This window comes from Aspergillus puulaauensis, chromosome 2, assembly GCF_016861865.1.
Source record: "Aspergillus puulaauensis MK2 DNA, chromosome 2, nearly complete sequence".
Classification (NCBI taxonomy): Eukaryota; Fungi; Ascomycota; class Eurotiomycetes; order Eurotiales; family Aspergillaceae; genus Aspergillus; species Aspergillus puulaauensis.
The window spans coordinates 1,510,595-1,527,113 of record NC_054858.1 but is presented as its reverse complement, the minus strand read 5'-3'; the positions used below and the strand labels follow the sequence as shown (position 1 = coordinate 1,527,113).

Sequence of the window (16,519 nt, the reverse complement as noted above, 5' to 3'; positions counted from 1 at the left end):
TCTGGTCCTCTTTTTGCGCTGTGCGCCTCCAGTAGCCCAGCTCCTGCAGTGACCAGGTGATTGAGCCAGTCAGAGCGCAGGAGATCAGAAGAGAGAGAAAGTCGAACGACGAGGACGACCGACTCCGAGCGAATGCGATCCATCGTCCCCCGTCTCTCCCTGAATTCCTCTCTGGTTCTGAACCCCTCAGCAATCACCCGCACTGGCTGGTTCAGATTATCATAATTATTCATTATTTATTATTATTTTCCTGTTATTATTCTTACCGCATTATTATTAGCACCTCTGTTCGCCCGAAATAATAACAAGGCCCATTATTACTCCTTCTTCCCCCCGGCCTCCAAACCGCTTCTCTCAACACTTTGAAAAAGCAAGTCCTCCTTCATCCGCGCTCTCTTTCTCTTCCCCCCCTCCCCTCATCGCGACTTGCCTCTTGTTTGTTCTCCTTCTTTTCGTTTCAATTTCGCCGTGCGAGCTATTCAAAGAGAATTAGAAACGGGCTGGCCCAGTTTATTCTCTCCCTCTTTCTTTACCCTTTTGTCCCTTCTCTTTGAGGCGGCTTCTTCAAACCTCTCTCTAACAAACAACCTTTGTAGGAGGCTGGTTCCTCGGATTGTGTTTGAATAGCCTCCATTTCCCACCACCGTTCGCTGTTTCTTATCCAACACTTTATCGCCATATCAAACGTTCTTCGTTTTGCCTTAATATCCAACTTGTCACTTCATCCACCCCGTCTCAAGTAGGAGCTCCCTGGCCGAACTTACGACGGAGCGTCCTGACTGTACGTATCCTCGCTGTGTTACTCGATTTGGCCGTCACTATCGAAGCCTACCCCGGTAGATGGCCCCGTATGCTCATTTCTCACTCTGACTCTTGTCATTTTCCTAGGTCACGGAAATGTATCCCCAAATCCCCCAACACGGCGCGCCGATGGCGCCGCCCCAGAAGCCAGAGACGTTCATGCTATCGAATGAAGCGCAGCAGAGCCTGCCTCACGATGCGCAAGTCCAGCTCCAGCAAGTTGATAATTGTAAGATGCGATCGCTCGCTTGTCCTGTTTGGCGCTTAGCTAACTGGCCTAGTGAAATACTTCCTTCTTTCGGCGCCAGTGGACTGGCAGCCCGACCAACTTATCCGGAGATTCCTTCTCCCAACTGGTGATTATATCTCATGTGTTCTCTGGTTAGTTTGATCAATGGAATATACTTCTCCCCGGCGATGAACCCTATTAACCACCTCCCCCTACAGGAGCAACCTTTTCCACATTTCGGGAACCGATATCGTCCGTTGTCTCGCATTCCGATTTCAAGCCTTTGGACGACCGGTCAAAAACTCAAAGAAATTCGAGGAAGGTATCTTTTCCGACTTGCGAAACTTGAAGGCTGGGACCGATGCTACGCTGGAAGAACCGAAGAGCCCGTTCCTCGATTTCCTCTACAAGAACAACTGCATCCGAACACAGAAAAAACAGAAGGTCTTTTATTGGTATAGCGTGCCTCATGACAGGCTGTTTCTCGATGCGCTGGAGCGCGACTTGAAACGGGAGAAGATGGGACAGGAAGCTACCACTGTCGCAGTCAGCGAGCCGGCTTTGTCTTTTGAGTTTGATTCATCCCAGTCGCTGTATGAGCAACTCACAAAGGCACAACAAGCGAATTCTTCATCGTTTGCTGCACACGCAAGTACGACATATGGCCAATCTGCATCCCCAGTCGTTCGGACCGTTGACGCAATGCCTCCTCCCCAGATGGCTCCCCAGATGGCTCCTCCGTCGCTCCCCCTTCTCGCGGACGAATCGGGCAATCCCCAGATGTACACGTCAATTCCGATGCCCAATACACTGGCTCAGAACATTATTAAACGCGAGGCGGATTACGGTGCTATCCAATACGACCGCAACGGGATGCCCATGGCTCGCGTCCATCAGCGCCACTCTTCAATGCCGACCTTCGTCGAGTATTCGCCAGCACCTTCTTTTGTGTCGTCGCAATATGAAGATTATAGTAACCGTGGTTTATCCTTTGAGCCCGTTACGCCTCCCCAGCACACCTCTCACATGGGCACAGAGCCTGCTTATATTGCCAATGAAGACACGGGCTTGTACACTGCGATTCCAGAGATGTCTACTGCATCTGGCTTCAACCCGATGGTTCACCTTCCGCCGTCCAACCTGGCAAGCGCGCATTTTCCCACACCGGCTAGAAATTTCCACTCCAATGTATACTCGGTTTTAGAGGGATCACCAACTTATAAGCAACGTCGCCGTCGGTCTTCCATACCGCCAGGCGCCGCTAACCCTATTGCGTCCGCTACTCAGTCTCCTGCGCCTCCGGGGCAGTCGATGTCGTACGCCGCGCACAAGCCTAGTGACCTGCGACGCTCTGTTTCCAGCTCGGTTGCGCCGGGTGAGATTGACGATTCGCGACATGACTCGCTACATCGTTCCATGAATGGCGGGTATCATTCGGCTGCTCTTCCCCAGAAGAACCTGCTGCAGGAAATGTCGCGCAATGGCACACCTCTCTCGAACGTGGATGAAACTCGCGAGCAAAGCTCCATGCGCGTCAGGCAGACACCGGATGACCTGGGAGCTCTTCCTACCAATGGAACCATGGAATCCGCTGTTCACAACAGTATCGGTCAGAAGAGCGACCGTTATGGGACAGGCCCCGTGCGTCGCGCCCGCAGTGCTACTATGATGGAACTTGGTCCTTACCCACAGAAGTCGCATTCGTGCCCGATTCCTTCGTGCGGCCGACTCTTCAAGAGATTGGAGCATTTGAAACGGTAAGCTTCAGCCCACTATTCATTTTGAACACTCGCAAAACGGCTTGTTTTAGTCATAATCTCTGTAGACGTCCGCTGACCTTTAGCTTCTAGACACGTGAGGACTCATACCCAGGAGCGACCATACCCTTGCCCCTATTGCAACAAGGCCTTCTCTAGGTCCGACAATTTGGCGCAGTAAGTCACCACCATCGCCTACCTTCTTGAATTTGTATCATCTTGCTTACCAAATATTATAGACACCGCCGCATTCATGAGGCTCAACAAGATGGCCATCAACCATTGCTCAACGATGATGATTTGGAGAACGAGGATAACGAATCTATCTCGAACGATGAGGAAGACTCGCCATCTGAGTCCATTCATCACCATGTCAATGGTGTTCCCGTTGTGACGTCGATGCCATCTTCTATCGCTTTACAATCCTCAATGGGTAGTATGATGGCACCCCACATGATTGCGCCCCAACTCCTGCAACAACACATTTAACGGGGGTTTGATATAAAATCACCCTGACTTCAGTTCTCAAATGCTTTTAATAAGGGTCGTGTTCTCATTATATGGTACACTAATGGTTTGTGGTTTGTGAGGGTTTATGTGCTTTTGGGAGTTATATTCGCAACATACCTCTGTCTGCCGGGCAGCTTTCGCGATCTGCCGACATTTCTTTCCCTCAGCGTACCAGTTTGCTATTTTTCGGTTTTGTTACTTTATATGGCCTGTATTTAGGATGCGATACATGTGCAATGGCTCGTGCCATACTTGTGTCTGGTCCCTTGTGTTCCGTGTGCTTTTACGGTTTTGCTTTATATGTCGTTTAACTCCCCATTTCCTTTGTCCAGAGGGTTTGCAGAAAATCTCGGTTGGATATGTGTTGAAAGAGGGGGGACTTGGGAGGAACAAGAGGAGAAACGGAAGATACCATGACGCCGGTTTTGTGGGGCCAGTATTCAGTTTATTGGGAATCTTAAGGCAGTCTAAAGACGCCTCGATACCAGAGAAGCCTGGGGCTTCTGACTGAAACTGCATTTTATTTGTGATTGATATAGATATTTCCGATTTACGAAGTCCTCATGTGTGATAGGTGGAGATCGGTGCGGTTGAGTACATAGTAAGAAATTAAGTCAATAGACATGGCACCATGTATGATGTTTCCGTCTTGCCTTTCTGGGCGAATCTCATAGGCACGTATCAGTAGGTAGTAAGAGTTACGTAGTGCCTTACCAAGGCTCTCTTTGAAGGATGCTCAAAGGAGCGTAAGGAACAAGTCACGTGGATGACGTTTGATCATCCCGTCAGAAGACATCATCACCGGAATTCAGCTGATTCAATATCCTTCAATCAGCACTATTTCTGCTCGGCATTGTTCTCCTTTCACGTCTGTTGCAATTTATATGTATTGTTTAAACCATTCCGGTGATAATACAAGCGGGGAATGCTTTATTTAGCCCACACTTTGTGCTTGCTGCCTATACATAGCTTTGAATAGCTCCCACCCACTCGTCCCCACCAGGACCAGGTTTATCCCCATTCGATGAAGTAACCTGGTATTTTGCGCCAACGAACCTTGCTATACGGTCGCAGAACACCAACTAAGTCATAATAAATATCATCAGAGTTTTGCGTGGAACAAAGGTCTTTCCCGGTCCCTTCTTGGAGAATGGAGGGGACTGACCAAGCGGCGAACGAGACGTCTCCCTTGGTGGGACCTCGGCCTTCCGATGATGCTGATGTGGACTCGGTAACAGCCGTCAACGATTCGGAATGGATTAGTAGAAATGAAGATGCTCTTGCGCCCAACCCGCCGCCTGAGACGAAGAGCAGCTGGTATCTGTTCTTGTTGACGTTGAGTATTGGTGGGTAAGTATATAACCTCTTCCATCATCCGGTGGGGTTATACATGATTTCTATCATGTATTATGTTGTAGTAATTTTGAACTGACTCTGGATCTTCTAGGCTTCAGGTGGTGTGGTCTGTCGAGCTATCGAGTGGCTCGGTAAGTGGGAAGCCAGACGAGCCGTTTACATGGGATAGAAGCTAACATTGACTTGAATGGTAGCCCTACCTTCTATCGTTGGGAATGAGCAAGGCCCTTCTTGCCTTTGTTTGGATCGCAGGTCCCATTACCGGAACCCTGGTGCAGCCGTACATTGGGATCCGTAGTGATAATTGCCGTATATCATGGGGTAAACGGAAGCCCTTCATGATAGTTGGAGGCGCGGTGACGATAGTGACGCTTCTTGCCCTTGCCTGGGTTAGGGAGGCTGTAGGAGGGATCGTTGGGGTATTTGGCGGCAACCCGACGGGAGAAGGAACTAAGACTACGATCATTGTTATCGCCACTATTATGATGTGGTGCTTGGATTTTGCGATAAATACTGGTAAGCACCACCTTACTCCGCAGCCTGGGAAGCTGAGAGTTAACTTGTCATATAGTCCAAGCGGGTATTCGATGCTTCATTGTTGATAATGCCCCAGCCCATCAGCAGGAGTCTGCTAATGCCTGGGCCAGCCGGCTGACTGGCGTGGGGAATATCATTGGGTACATCTTCGGGTATATCGACTTACCAAAGATCTTCCCCTTCCTTGGACACACGCGATTCCAGATTCTGTGTGCCCTGGCGTCAATATCGCTTATTGTGACTCTCGTGATCAGCTGCTTGTATATCAAAGAACGCGACCCCCGGCTTGATGGGCCACCACAGTCAGGAAGTATGGGTGTGGTTGGCTTCTTCAAGCAAGTCTTCAAATCTATAAAGCACCTCCCACCCCAAGCCGCCAAGGTCTGCGAAGTACAGATTGCCGCTTGGATTGCTTGGTTTCCGTTCCTCTTTTATGCGACAACGTATATCGGCCAACTTTATGTCAATCCCATATTCGACGAGCGTCCAGGTCTCTCGGATCGCGATATCGACAAGGCATGGGATGATGCGACAAGAGTCGGAACTTTTGCCCTTCTTGTATATGCCATCATCTCATTTGTTGCCAATATCACCCTTCCGATATTCGTTGTCCCGACGTACAAACCCGTCCTTACCGACGACAACTGTCAAATAGAGAATGATCCAGAAGCCGAGCCCTGTCTAACCGTTGAGAGACAATCTAGCTCAGATATCCAAACAGGGCTTGTCTCGGAACTCCACCCAGAATTCCCAGGTGACAAAGACCGAAGCTCTACAAAAGGCGAAACATGGTTATCGAAACTCCAGATTCCCGGTCTTACTTTGCGCCGGACATGGCTTCTATCGCAGATACTCTTTGCCCTGTGCATGTTCAGCACATTCTTCATCTCATCGGTCACCGCTGCATCCGTGGTAGTGGGCTTGATAGGTATATCCTGGGCGCTAACATTGTGGGCGCCCTTCGCCTTAATCTCAGCCGAAGTAGCGGCTTTGGAAGAAGAGCGCCGAGCTCGACGCCACAGGTCCGAGATGGCGACCTACAACGTGCAAAACCAGCACCCGGAATATGCTGAACCTGGCCAAGACGCGAATGAAGGAGATCTAGAGACTGGTTCTGCGCGATCATCTCCCAAGGCAGACGAAGAGGAGAACCTGGCGCAAGCGGGAATCGTCCTCGGACTGCACAACGTAGCCGTATCCGCGCCGCAGGTCTTGTCAAGTTTGGTCTGCAGTGCGATTTTCAAAATCTTCCAGAAACCGCGAGGCGAGCCGTACGATGACAGCATTGGGTGGGTGTTACGATTTGGAGGGTGTGCAGCTCTTGTTGCGGCTTATTTGACCAGTAGGCTTTCAGAGGGGACGACGGTGAAGCGAGCTGGGGCTTAAGCATGCATATTGTCTACTGGTGTATGAACCTCATGGCCATATAAGTTGAACAAATAGAGCTTCATTTACTTGATCTTTCAATTATATACGAACGATATCTAGACTGAGCAATATAACGACCAACTGAAGCACAATTAGGGATCTGCCCTGTCCTTAGCGCCCTATAGCTTGTTAGCAATAGCAGTGCCGGCCAGTCGACCGAACGTCAGCGACCTCAAGACCGACGTAGCTGGAGGATATTCTAAACAGATCGTCAGTCCACAACTTACTTCACAGGGTCCAGAATGGGTAGGCATACCATTATAGAAAAGACCAGTGAGTTCACCAGTAGCCCAAAGTCCCGGTATAGGGCCCCCATTGGGCATCAAGACCTGCGAGTCCGTGTTCACCTTCACACCACCGTAAGTAAAGGTAAGCTGAGCGGTGACTGGGAACGCATAGAACGGAGGATTGTTCAGAGGATTCGCCCAGTTGGACTTGTTGACCTTGAGCCCAGTCGTAGCCTTCTGATCCAGCTTCATGAGATCCAGCGGCTTATCATTGCAGGCGGAATTGTACTCGGTGATTGTCTTGGATAGTTTAGCTTCCTCGACGCCGAGTTTTTCTGCTAGCTCTGCGACCGTATTAGCCTTGATAGGCTCTTGGTCTGTAGATTCATAGACCCAGCCGGGGCGGAATCGATCCATGGTTATAGCGTCTGTTATGAAGAAACCCTTGTTGTTGTGGTCGCGCCACAGTTCCAAGGCAATCATTTCGAAGGTAGCAAACAGGTGACGTTTACCCTCATCATAGAACCGTTCACAGTCACCATTCACCACAATTCCGTAGTTGTGCCCCCAGATCACGGCGTCGGGCTTCGTCGCCCGCGTGTCAACTAGCTCACTGTGGGTGCCACTAAACGACCCGGCCGTGTCGGCGCCGACTTCCAGCGCCATGTTGAGTCCCTGGCCCTGGTTGTACTTGAGACCGGGGGCGATGAGGTGTAGCTCGTGTGTCTTAGGACCGACGTACTTGGCCAGCATCTCGCGGTTGCCTTCGAAGCCACCGCTGGCGAGCATCACATCGGGGGCGTAGAGACTCTCTAGGAGACCTGTAGACAAGCGCCGAGCACGCAGGCCGTTGATGCGACCTTGGTGGTCTGTTAGAAGAGTCCGACCCTCGGTCTCCCAGTGGATATCGCAGTTGTCGAAGCGTTCGATGTGTTTAATTAGGGCTTGGATGATTGCCCAGCCGCCGCCCTCAGGCATGACAAAGTACTGATTCGTTTTGAATTCGAGGAGGACCTGCAGTGGAATCAGTATTAGACCCAACTAAGTCTTTTCCTGTCCATATTCCACCTACATTCTTCTCCTCATGCTTCACAAATTTGACCCCGTGGTTCTCGACAAACTCGACAGAGGCCTTCGCCTCGCGGCCCAACTTGCGACAGTATTCCAAATCCGCCTGCCCGTTGCTAACATGGGTCATTTCCTGGATCCAGTCTTCGTCGAAGTTGTAGTCCTGATCCAAGCGGAGAAAAGCACCCGTCCAGCGAGATGCACCACAACGTTCGCCCTTCTTGCCTGCTTCAACAAGAGCAACTCTCCCGGGCTTGTTCAGGCGCTCGCATGTCTCCAGGAAGTTCAGCGCGGTCATGCAGCCCGCAAAGCCGGAGCCGACTACGATCAGGTCATAGGATTGAGAAGTCATGGTTCTGAGAGAGAGAAAATTGGTTGAGGCCTAAGTGAGGGTTTTGGAGAAGTGTTTGCGCGTAGAGTGAACTCTCCCATGGGGAGGACGGTGACGTTCTTTTATCTCTAGTCAATTCTCTATTACAGCCAGGTGACAGTGCCCATCAACACTGCATCCTGATTCCTGCAGACATTTCTTGTCGTCGATCAGCTGCGTGATTGAGCAGCTCACCCCGGTTCTGCTGGGCTGGCACCCGTCTCTATTTCAGGTCCAACCGCCCCCAACTGCCAACGTCTGACAGAACCCCACAGTACGACGCATCCTTGGTGGGGGGTTTTGTCTGGATTAGGACATTGATTGGTGGTGAAAAATGACAGCTGGATCAGACATGGTAAGCCATAAAGCCAAATAGATAACTATACTCCGTAGTGGCCCGTGTGAAAAGTGTGGAAAAATATCCCGAGAGCACATCGATGATCAGCTTTCAAAAGTTCAACTCAGTGACTCACCGACAACAATTCAACATTAAGTTTGAAGTCCCATTCAAGGTATGATTTACATAAGAGTAATAGGCCAGATTAACGTCTAATACGCGCAATACTAGCTGGAAGATCCAACTTATGAGATGTTCGAGTGCTTGCTCCTGGGGAAGACTAAAGAGCTGAATATTGGGCATGGAGCTGTCGAGTACATAACTGTTAGACCGCTAATCATGCCTGGAATCGTAAAGGTTGAGCCCCATGTGCAGGATGCAGTTCCCACGGTGGACGTCTTGCACTCGGAGGTACCCAGTCTGGTGGAAATGGCGGTGATTACTTCCACGTATTCACCTACTATCATTGCCGAAGCAAATGAGAACATGCTCATTTCTCGCGAGGAGACGTTCGGCGGAATCGAGAAGTCAGGATATGAAACGAATCATCACCAAGTCTGCGACTTTGACTATTGATGAACGCCCTGTCAACAAGCTGTAGTGTAATATGTAGTAGGGTTCTCGTCTCAGTATTTCCTCTGTAGTGCACTCGGAAACAGCTTTCATACACCGGTTCGGTTTTCTTGTAGTGAAAATAGACCCGTGTGGCCATTGGTATAATTCAGGTAAGACAGCCGGCAAGAAGCTCAAGGTCAACCGGGGTGATCCCATCAAGGCTCGATAAAGCATTAGACCAGAATCCATCGTTCCCTTCAGGCCAAGCGCCATTCACACTATCTGAGCCGAATGCCATTGACAGTGGCATGTCCACGCCTAGTTCATTTGGGTCCATAAAAGCATCTCTCGGTGTAATCGGAATGGTTATTGGAAGACCAGGAGCTGTAGGTGCTTCCTCTGCCTCTGGCATAGCCTGCGAGCCATCTTCTTCATGGCCATTTGTCTGTAGGCGTCCGGCCATAGAGCGATCAAGGTACTGGAAAAATAGTTGAAGTATCCAGTTGGTTACCTCCCATGTTTTCTGCAGTTCCCGGAGGCCGTACAGGCAGATTTTGGCACGATGCTCAGCCACAAGTCGAGAAGTACCTTCGACCCGCCGCAAATTCACCGTGTGAATGCATAGAGCGTTGAAAAGGCACGTAATGAGATGTATCTGGCCGTACCCAAGAAGATCCTCTGCAAGAAGGTCCTCGGCAATTCGGGAGATTCGGCACGCGGAATGGTAAGCGATCTGGCTGTCTTTATGAGCGCCTGTTTGCTCTGCTGCAATAAATGCTCTTCGGGATAGAAGAATTAGTAGGTTATTATAGGCCATATGCAACATCCCTACAAATAACCCCCCAGCCTCATTACCCAGGCGTAGAACATCGGGTAGCTGATGGTACCAGCCGTTGAGTTCAGCTTTCAGCTGGGTTCTACCAGCTAGACTGCAATCACTGTTTGGCGTATACTCCTTCCAAACAATCTTTCCAAGAAAGCCGGCCAGTTTTGCCATTTCAATGGCATAGTTGACATGTTCCCAGTTGTGGGCCAGAGCAGGAGAACTTGCGCTTTCTATATCATCAAAGTCCAGGGGAGTGAGAGACGCAACGTCGCAGTCTTCATCGCGAATTCGATTTGGTAAGCCTAGGGCAGCAGCACACTGGCGTTCCCTTACGTAAATAGACCACCATATCCTTTTGCGTAGCTTGGCTTGAACGACATCCGGACTACTAAATGATCGGTGCATGGCCTTCTTCTGCGCAAGAGCGATCGCTCCCCCAAGCCAATAGCGACAATCCTTTTGCAGTAACGGGCCAGCACGCCAAAAGCTTAACAAAAACATTACTTGCAGCTGGGTTAGCGAGTTGGACTCAAAGTCGGCATCGTAGAGGTCCTTGGCGCGATTGTAAAACAGATGCCTTGCTTCTTCACCATTGCCCAACCCGATTTCTTTTAATTTGTCTGCCTTGCAATGAATGACCCCAATAAACATCATCGCGTGGCAAAGCATAGGCGAAAGGTCACCAGCCTGGCTTTGGCGAAGGATTGCCTCTTTGTTTACCACAGGAAAACATATGTGGAACCATCTGAAGTACGCTCCAAATAAGCCATCTTGGACCCATTTGTCGGGGACAATCATAGCACCCTCGGCAGAAAGCATTTCCAATCTGCGCTGTCGTCGTTGGATTTCCCAATCGGGCACAGCTGCGATTGCAGGCAATGGATATCGAAGGCCGGATTTGTTGCTGCGGTAGGGCCCTGCTTGACCGCTGTGGCTGTGAACTGCCCGCAGTAGTGTAGACTCTCCGAGGTAGACCTCGCTGTCTTGGTAAGGGGTGGATAGTTGGCCCAGTGAGGAGTCATCCTGCAGGATCGCGGTCTGTTGAGTGGGTGACGACTCGTAAGCTGGTTTGACGGATTTAGTTCCATCTTCTCCCTTGTCGCTTAAAGTGGATGTCGCTGCCTTACGTCCCTTGTTAGGGCGAGGCCATTTGCCTCTTGCGGACTCCATTACATGGCACTCGGTGTTGGCGGAAATACAGTTGTGGCATGGCATTGACTCCATCACATTGCATTTAATGCGACGTCCGCGACAGAAGCCGCAGGCTCGTTTGGCTCGGAGAGGGGGCATACTCAGCTGGACAGGCAATTTGGCAAGGACTGAATGGAAGAGAGCTGGAGAAGAACGCCGACTTCCCCTGGGAATTAGTGAGGGTAGGTGGACGGACTGATTGACAAGGCACCGTCAGCGACTATAAGAAGCTCCAGCTCCCACCAGAGCTGCCAGGGTTGCTCCGCCCGATCCAAGATTTTCAGAAGAAACCTTGCACCCATTCGTCACTATCAATATTATGGCTGATAATTATTGACCCACTGAACAGTTGGCAACCTATTGCTACCTGCGTTGGTGAAAGCGGGTGGCGGGATATCCATGGAAGTGGATGCGAAAACGGCTATAAGCATCAAGACGCCGTCTTGCTCATTCCCCCGCAACTCCCTTCGACTGCCCTAAACGTCTTTTTTTTTTGGTTCATAATTCAGAAATTGGATTGTAGACCCATATTTTCAATATAAGAGTGTGCAAAATGCAAGCTTGTTACATTTGAATGTTCAGCTGCAACGGAAACAACTATATCATGGCGATTGGTGCTTTCATACTGGTGTCGGTCATTCATTCATTCATTCTATCGTTTATTTTCGAGTTTTAATATCCTTGGAGATTACTGGCTTCGCGTGACTTCTAAATCTTTTCCGCGAATGCCTTGATTCTGTATTTATCGACGCCAGGGTGAGACCCTTGCCACTCGTGTCTGTGCAAAGCGAAGGTTTCGAATTCCGGCGCAGGGATTCTCGGGAACAAGCCCATTTTTAAAACGACCTTTGGTGATAAGAGAGGTGTGACGGATTTGATCGGACTAATGTCATTAGAGTGTGATATTCGCGTAGGCCAGTGCATATAGGCCGGCCGACTTACTTTCCACAGCGCGAGCAAAAGTATCTCTCAAGCGGTGTTCCACTCATGGTTTGGGTGTCGAGGAACTTGGTCAAGGTATTTTCTTGGTCCTCAATTTCGACTTTGTCCTCCTCGATGATGAAGTTACTGGCTGCAAAGCTCCCTGAGACTTTGCGGCAGTTGGCACAGTGGCATATATGACCCCTCCTTTTGGTGAACAAATCGCGGTCATGAATTGTAACTTTCACTGATCCACAGAGGCAGGTTCCAGAGAGTCCCTCGTTGAATTCAGTGACATCGTGCAAATTGGGATTTCCAGTAAGTTCAGGCATCTTGGATTGCTTCGAGCTGGTGTTTTGAGAAGGGAGCAACAGTTTCGGGGGACTCCAAACGAGCGCGTTTTATTCTCCTCACTAGACCCGCAGTCCAAGTTACTGCTTAGTAACTCTTACAAGCCACCGCAGACCTGGATTCAGTGTTGATTGTGCAGGTGAAGCTCAAGTGGGGTTGAAGAAAAGACTCCAAGAGAGAAGACGGCTTCTTACCGGAGATCTACTAACTGCACCGTGCAGTTTGGAGACTGACGAAACGAGATTCAGCTGTTGCGCCACCCCCGGATCGTCATTCTTGAATTCCAATCCCAGGACACTCCTGCGAATCAGCGATGGGAAGAGTTGTGGGATGAAGAGGGTATAATTTGTAGAGAGAAGTTTGTATGGTGACGCTGTCAACACCAACAAAAGCGACTGGTCGGGAACCAGTAGAGAACTGTAATGAGCGACAATTACCGGTTGAATTGGTTCTGGGAACTATAATGAACCTGCGCTCCAGCATGGCGAGCTTGAGCAGTTAGGTTACGATGTACCTGATGACTGCTGTTGGGGTGCGGAGTAAGTATAGCTGATATTCGAGTAATATACTCCACAGTTGGATAACGAGGGGATGCTGAATGGCCTGACTAAGCGACTCTATTCAGGGGTGCTCAGTGCTCACTACTGATGTACTCATGGGCATACAGTGAAAGTAGTGAAGTTGTGATCCTTTACAAACAAGCTTTAGCAAATCAAACACATCAAATGCATTAGATAAAGTGAAACTGCACTTGGCGCGGAACTGTAACATCGGCGATCGCAAGCAGCTGGGGCGAGTCTTGGCCGCTGGGAGTGACAGGCAGCTCTCAAGGGCGGGAGGCGCCGACACAGCAAGTTGCAACGTTGACGAAACTTGTCCAGATTCCAAGCTCTCCTGTCTCTCCCTCTCCCTAGAGCATTCGTCTGCCCATCTTTCTCTGTCTTATTATTTGTGTCTGTGGCTTATTATGTGCCCATCGCTTTGGTGTCTAAAAATCGCCGCCGCAGCAAACCGCTAAAGGCTCATCCGCCGTGGTGGTTGCAACGACTTCAACAAAATGGCTGGCCAACTGATGGGTGATGCCCTTCATTCAGTTCTTCGTATGTGCTTCTTTTTACCTTGCGCTCCATTCCCTCCATATTTTACCATCTACTTGGAGATTATGATGAACTAGTTGCTAATCCATCTCGTGTTTTGGCAGGGAGAGCCGCGGAATATGATACTGATCCCGACGATGGTACGCGCCTCGAGCCCCCCTTGGCGTCTTTTGCCTACAGCAATACAACTGTGGTTTGGTCTGACATTGTGAATTACAGGAGAAGCTCCGGAGGCTGGCACCAAGGAGTTTTTCAGCTCTTGGGCGCTCTTTATTATGATTACCCTGTTGATGCTTGCTCTGTTCACGAGTTACACACTTCAGCAACGGAAAATAGAAGCAGTCCACGAAACGGTTCTATCTATATTTGGTGGTATGTTTGGCGCTCCTTCTGCTTGATTTAATTCTCAAGAGTGATGGGGGTAGCAATACTTATCAGTGGACCAGGCATGTTCGTCGGATTGATTATTCGGTTGACCGACTCGCCCATTATAAACTTCGTCGCCTTTGACTACCAGTTTTTTTTCAACCTACTCCTTCCTCCCATTATCTTGGCGTCGGGCTACGAATTGCACCAAGCGAATTTCTTCCGAAATATCGGCACGATTCTTACCTTCGCGTTTGCGGGGACATTCATCTCGGCCCTTGTTCTTGGACTAGTTTTGTTTCTTTGGACAAGGATTCCTCTGGACGGATTCAGTATCAGCTTTGTCGAGGCTATCTCCGTTGGCGCTACGCTATCCGCGACAGACCCAGTGACTATCTTGGCCATCTTTAACCTTTACAAAGTCGAGCCCAAGCTCTACACAGTCATTTTCGGCGAGTCGATTTTGAACGATGCCATTGCGATTGTGCTGTTCGAGACGGCGCAGAAATATGCGGAGAGTGACGCAGGATCCCTAACCTTCCTCCATCTCTTCGAGGCTATCGGCGTATTCTTGCTGGTTTTCTTTGGTAGTATGGTGGTAGGAGTGATTGTGGGCATCATGACGGCGCTGGGTCTGAAATACACCCACGTCCGCCGCCAACCTAAGATTGAGAGTTGCTTGATTGTTCTCGTAGCTTACGCCAGCTACTTCTTCTCCAACGGCGTCCTCTTGTCAGGTAAGTTGAAATCATACCTTTCACCAATGCGACCGAAAGACTTATGGTTCCAGGAATTGTGTCGCTCTTATTCTGTGGTATCACCTTAAAGCATTATGCTTACTACAATATGTCACGTCGAACACAGTTGACTACCAAATATCTCTTCCAAGTTATGGCTCAACTGTCCGAAAACTTCATCTTTATTTACTTAGGACTCGATCTGCTCGTTCAAAGGGAAGTGCAATTCAAGCCCCTCTTTATCCTAGTCACTGTTGTTGGTATCTGCCTCGCCAGATACCTTGCAGTATTCCCATTGTCGAAGGCGATCAACTGGTTTATCCGGTATCGGGCACGGCGACGCGGCGTGGAGGCTGCCGACGAACTGCCTTTCGCGTACCAAGCAATGCTCTTCTGGGCGGGTCTGCGTGGTGCTGTGGGAGTAGCGTTAGCAGCAGGCCTGAAAGGTACAAATGGACCGGCTTTACGCGCCACTGTTCTTGTGGTTGTGGTCATCACTGTTATCGTTTTCGGCGGAACAACGGCGCGCATGCTTGAGATCCTTGGGATTAGAACAGGCGTGGTCGAAGAACTTGAGTCTGATGACGAGTTTGATATTGAAGTCTCGAACGGAGGCACCTACTATAAGCGCTCTGATACTGGGTTGGGATATACACCCCGTCGCACAGACAATATTCCTCTTGATGGAGTGTCGCGGAGGAACCCTGACCGGGCTAACAGTTACTCGAGTGGCAATAGCCGCCGCCCTAGCCCTCCGCCAGCGTCGACACGCGCAGGTCTGGGACATTCTAGAATATACTCAGATGCCTTTGGTCCAAAAGACACTCAGACACCGCGAGATCGTTCAACAACCGCGACTCTACTCGGAAACCAGAGCGGTAGCGACGACGGTAGCGAAGATGAGTTCGGTTTGAAGACCTCTGGGAAGCGCCGAGCCGTTGAGCATGACCATCCGGATGCATTTGAACTCGACGTAGACGATGTGCATTCGGACGATGACTTGCCTCCTGCTGCTCCCGCGCGATTGCGCCGATCACCGTCACAACAGGCACAGAATCTGTCACAATCCCAAACCCCGCAGGAGGGGGTGTCTGTGTCGCACGCCGGAACGAGCAGGAGTGCACGAGAGACGATCAGAGACATCTTCTCCGGTGGAGCCTCTGGGGATCACGTCGCCTGGTTCCGACAGTTGGACGAAGACTACATTAAGCCGCGTCTGCTTCTGGACCAGTCGAACCATAAGGGCCCTGGTGCTGTTTAGTTTTAAGCTCTGTGTATACTAATGAATTCTCACGTTGCTTGTTTGCTTTCGGCATTTCCTTGACTTGTCTCACTAACGATAGCAGCGTCTGTATTTTGGATTGCTTCATTTCGCTCATCATTATCTATCGACACGTAACTTGTGTAGGTACTTTGTATCCTGTAATTGGCACCTCTGTATAATAGCACTTCAAAACGGGATTGCATCGGAATGCCTTACGTTGGGAATATGCCCATCTTGATAAGAAACCCGTAAGGTTTCCCTAGTCAGGCAACACTCACGCCGGGCGCCGCCCTTTTCCTCGTCTTGACCAACCAAGCCTTCAGAGTTTCGGCCTGGCCGCTTCTTATCATGGAGATGCAGGCCTCGATTAGCCTCTGAAGTTGCCAGTCACCGATAAGGACAATTTTATCTAACGTTAATCCTCCCTCTTCCGTCATTCTCTTGCAATATCGGTCTCGTCATGCAGATTACTGCCCCTTGCTGGTCACGCTGCATGGGATACAGCATGTTGTCATGCTGCATGGACCCTTTATCTCATATAAGTTCTTCACCCCTTCCTCTTCCATCCATCTCAGTGGTATCCTGCCAAAC

The 16,519-nt window shown here is 49.9% G+C and overlaps 7 protein-coding genes across 7 annotated transcripts; 4 read left to right on the top strand and 3 right to left on the bottom strand.

Annotated features, from left to right (window-relative positions):
* Positions 1–897: 897 nt before the first annotated feature.
* steA (sexual development transcription factor SteA) lies at positions 898–3,276 on the top strand (the record flags this gene model as incomplete). The annotated part of the gene is made up of 5 exons (XM_041699287.1): positions 898–1,030; positions 1,083–1,182; positions 1,249–2,787; positions 2,881–2,964; positions 3,027–3,276. 5 exons carry the CDS (start codon positions 898–900, stop codon positions 3,274–3,276), a joined length of 2,106 nt encoding a protein of 701 aa, XP_041552386.1.
* Positions 3,277–4,447: 1,171 nt separating this feature from the next.
* Positions 4,448–6,576, top strand: APUU_20623A (putative sucrose transporter; the record flags this gene model as incomplete). The annotated part of the gene is made up of 4 exons (XM_041699285.1): positions 4,448–4,647; positions 4,745–4,784; positions 4,848–5,169; positions 5,225–6,576. The coding sequence occupies 4 exons, from the start codon at positions 4,448–4,450 to the stop codon at positions 6,574–6,576; spliced, it is 1,914 nt and encodes a 637-aa protein (XP_041552385.1).
* Positions 6,577–6,737: 161 nt separating this feature from the next.
* APUU_20622S (uncharacterized protein) lies at positions 6,738–8,265 on the bottom strand (the record flags this gene model as incomplete). The annotated part of the gene is made up of 3 exons (XM_041699284.1): positions 6,738–6,817; positions 6,875–7,859; positions 7,918–8,265. The coding sequence occupies 3 exons, from the start codon at positions 8,263–8,265 to the stop codon at positions 6,738–6,740; spliced, it is 1,413 nt and encodes a 470-aa protein (XP_041552384.1).
* A 455-nt stretch (positions 8,266–8,720) lies between these two features.
* On the top strand, positions 8,721–9,196 carry APUU_20621A (uncharacterized protein; the record flags this gene model as incomplete). The annotated part of the gene is made up of 2 exons (XM_041699283.1): positions 8,721–8,795; positions 8,852–9,196. 2 exons carry the CDS (start codon positions 8,721–8,723, stop codon positions 9,194–9,196), a joined length of 420 nt encoding a protein of 139 aa, XP_041552383.1.
* Positions 9,197–9,341: 145 nt separating this feature from the next.
* On the bottom strand, positions 9,342–11,171 carry APUU_20620S (fungal specific transcription factor domain-containing protein; the record flags this gene model as incomplete). The annotated part of the gene is made up of 1 exon (XM_041699282.1): positions 9,342–11,171. The coding sequence occupies one exon, from the start codon at positions 11,169–11,171 to the stop codon at positions 9,342–9,344; it is 1,830 nt and encodes a 609-aa protein (XP_041552382.1).
* A 729-nt stretch (positions 11,172–11,900) lies between these two features.
* APUU_20619S (GFA family protein) lies at positions 11,901–12,445 on the bottom strand (the record flags this gene model as incomplete). Its single annotated transcript, XM_041699281.1, has 2 exons — positions 11,901–12,075; positions 12,135–12,445. The coding sequence occupies 2 exons, from the start codon at positions 12,443–12,445 to the stop codon at positions 11,901–11,903; spliced, it is 486 nt and encodes a 161-aa protein (XP_041552381.1).
* A 1,076-nt stretch (positions 12,446–13,521) lies between these two features.
* On the top strand, positions 13,522–15,925 carry NHX1 (bifunctional K:H/Na:H antiporter NHX1; the record flags this gene model as incomplete). Its single annotated transcript, XM_041699280.1, has 5 exons — positions 13,522–13,564; positions 13,666–13,701; positions 13,781–13,933; positions 14,008–14,664; positions 14,718–15,925. 5 exons carry the CDS (start codon positions 13,522–13,524, stop codon positions 15,923–15,925), a joined length of 2,097 nt encoding a protein of 698 aa, XP_041552380.1.
* Positions 15,926–16,519: the final 594 nt, after the last annotated feature.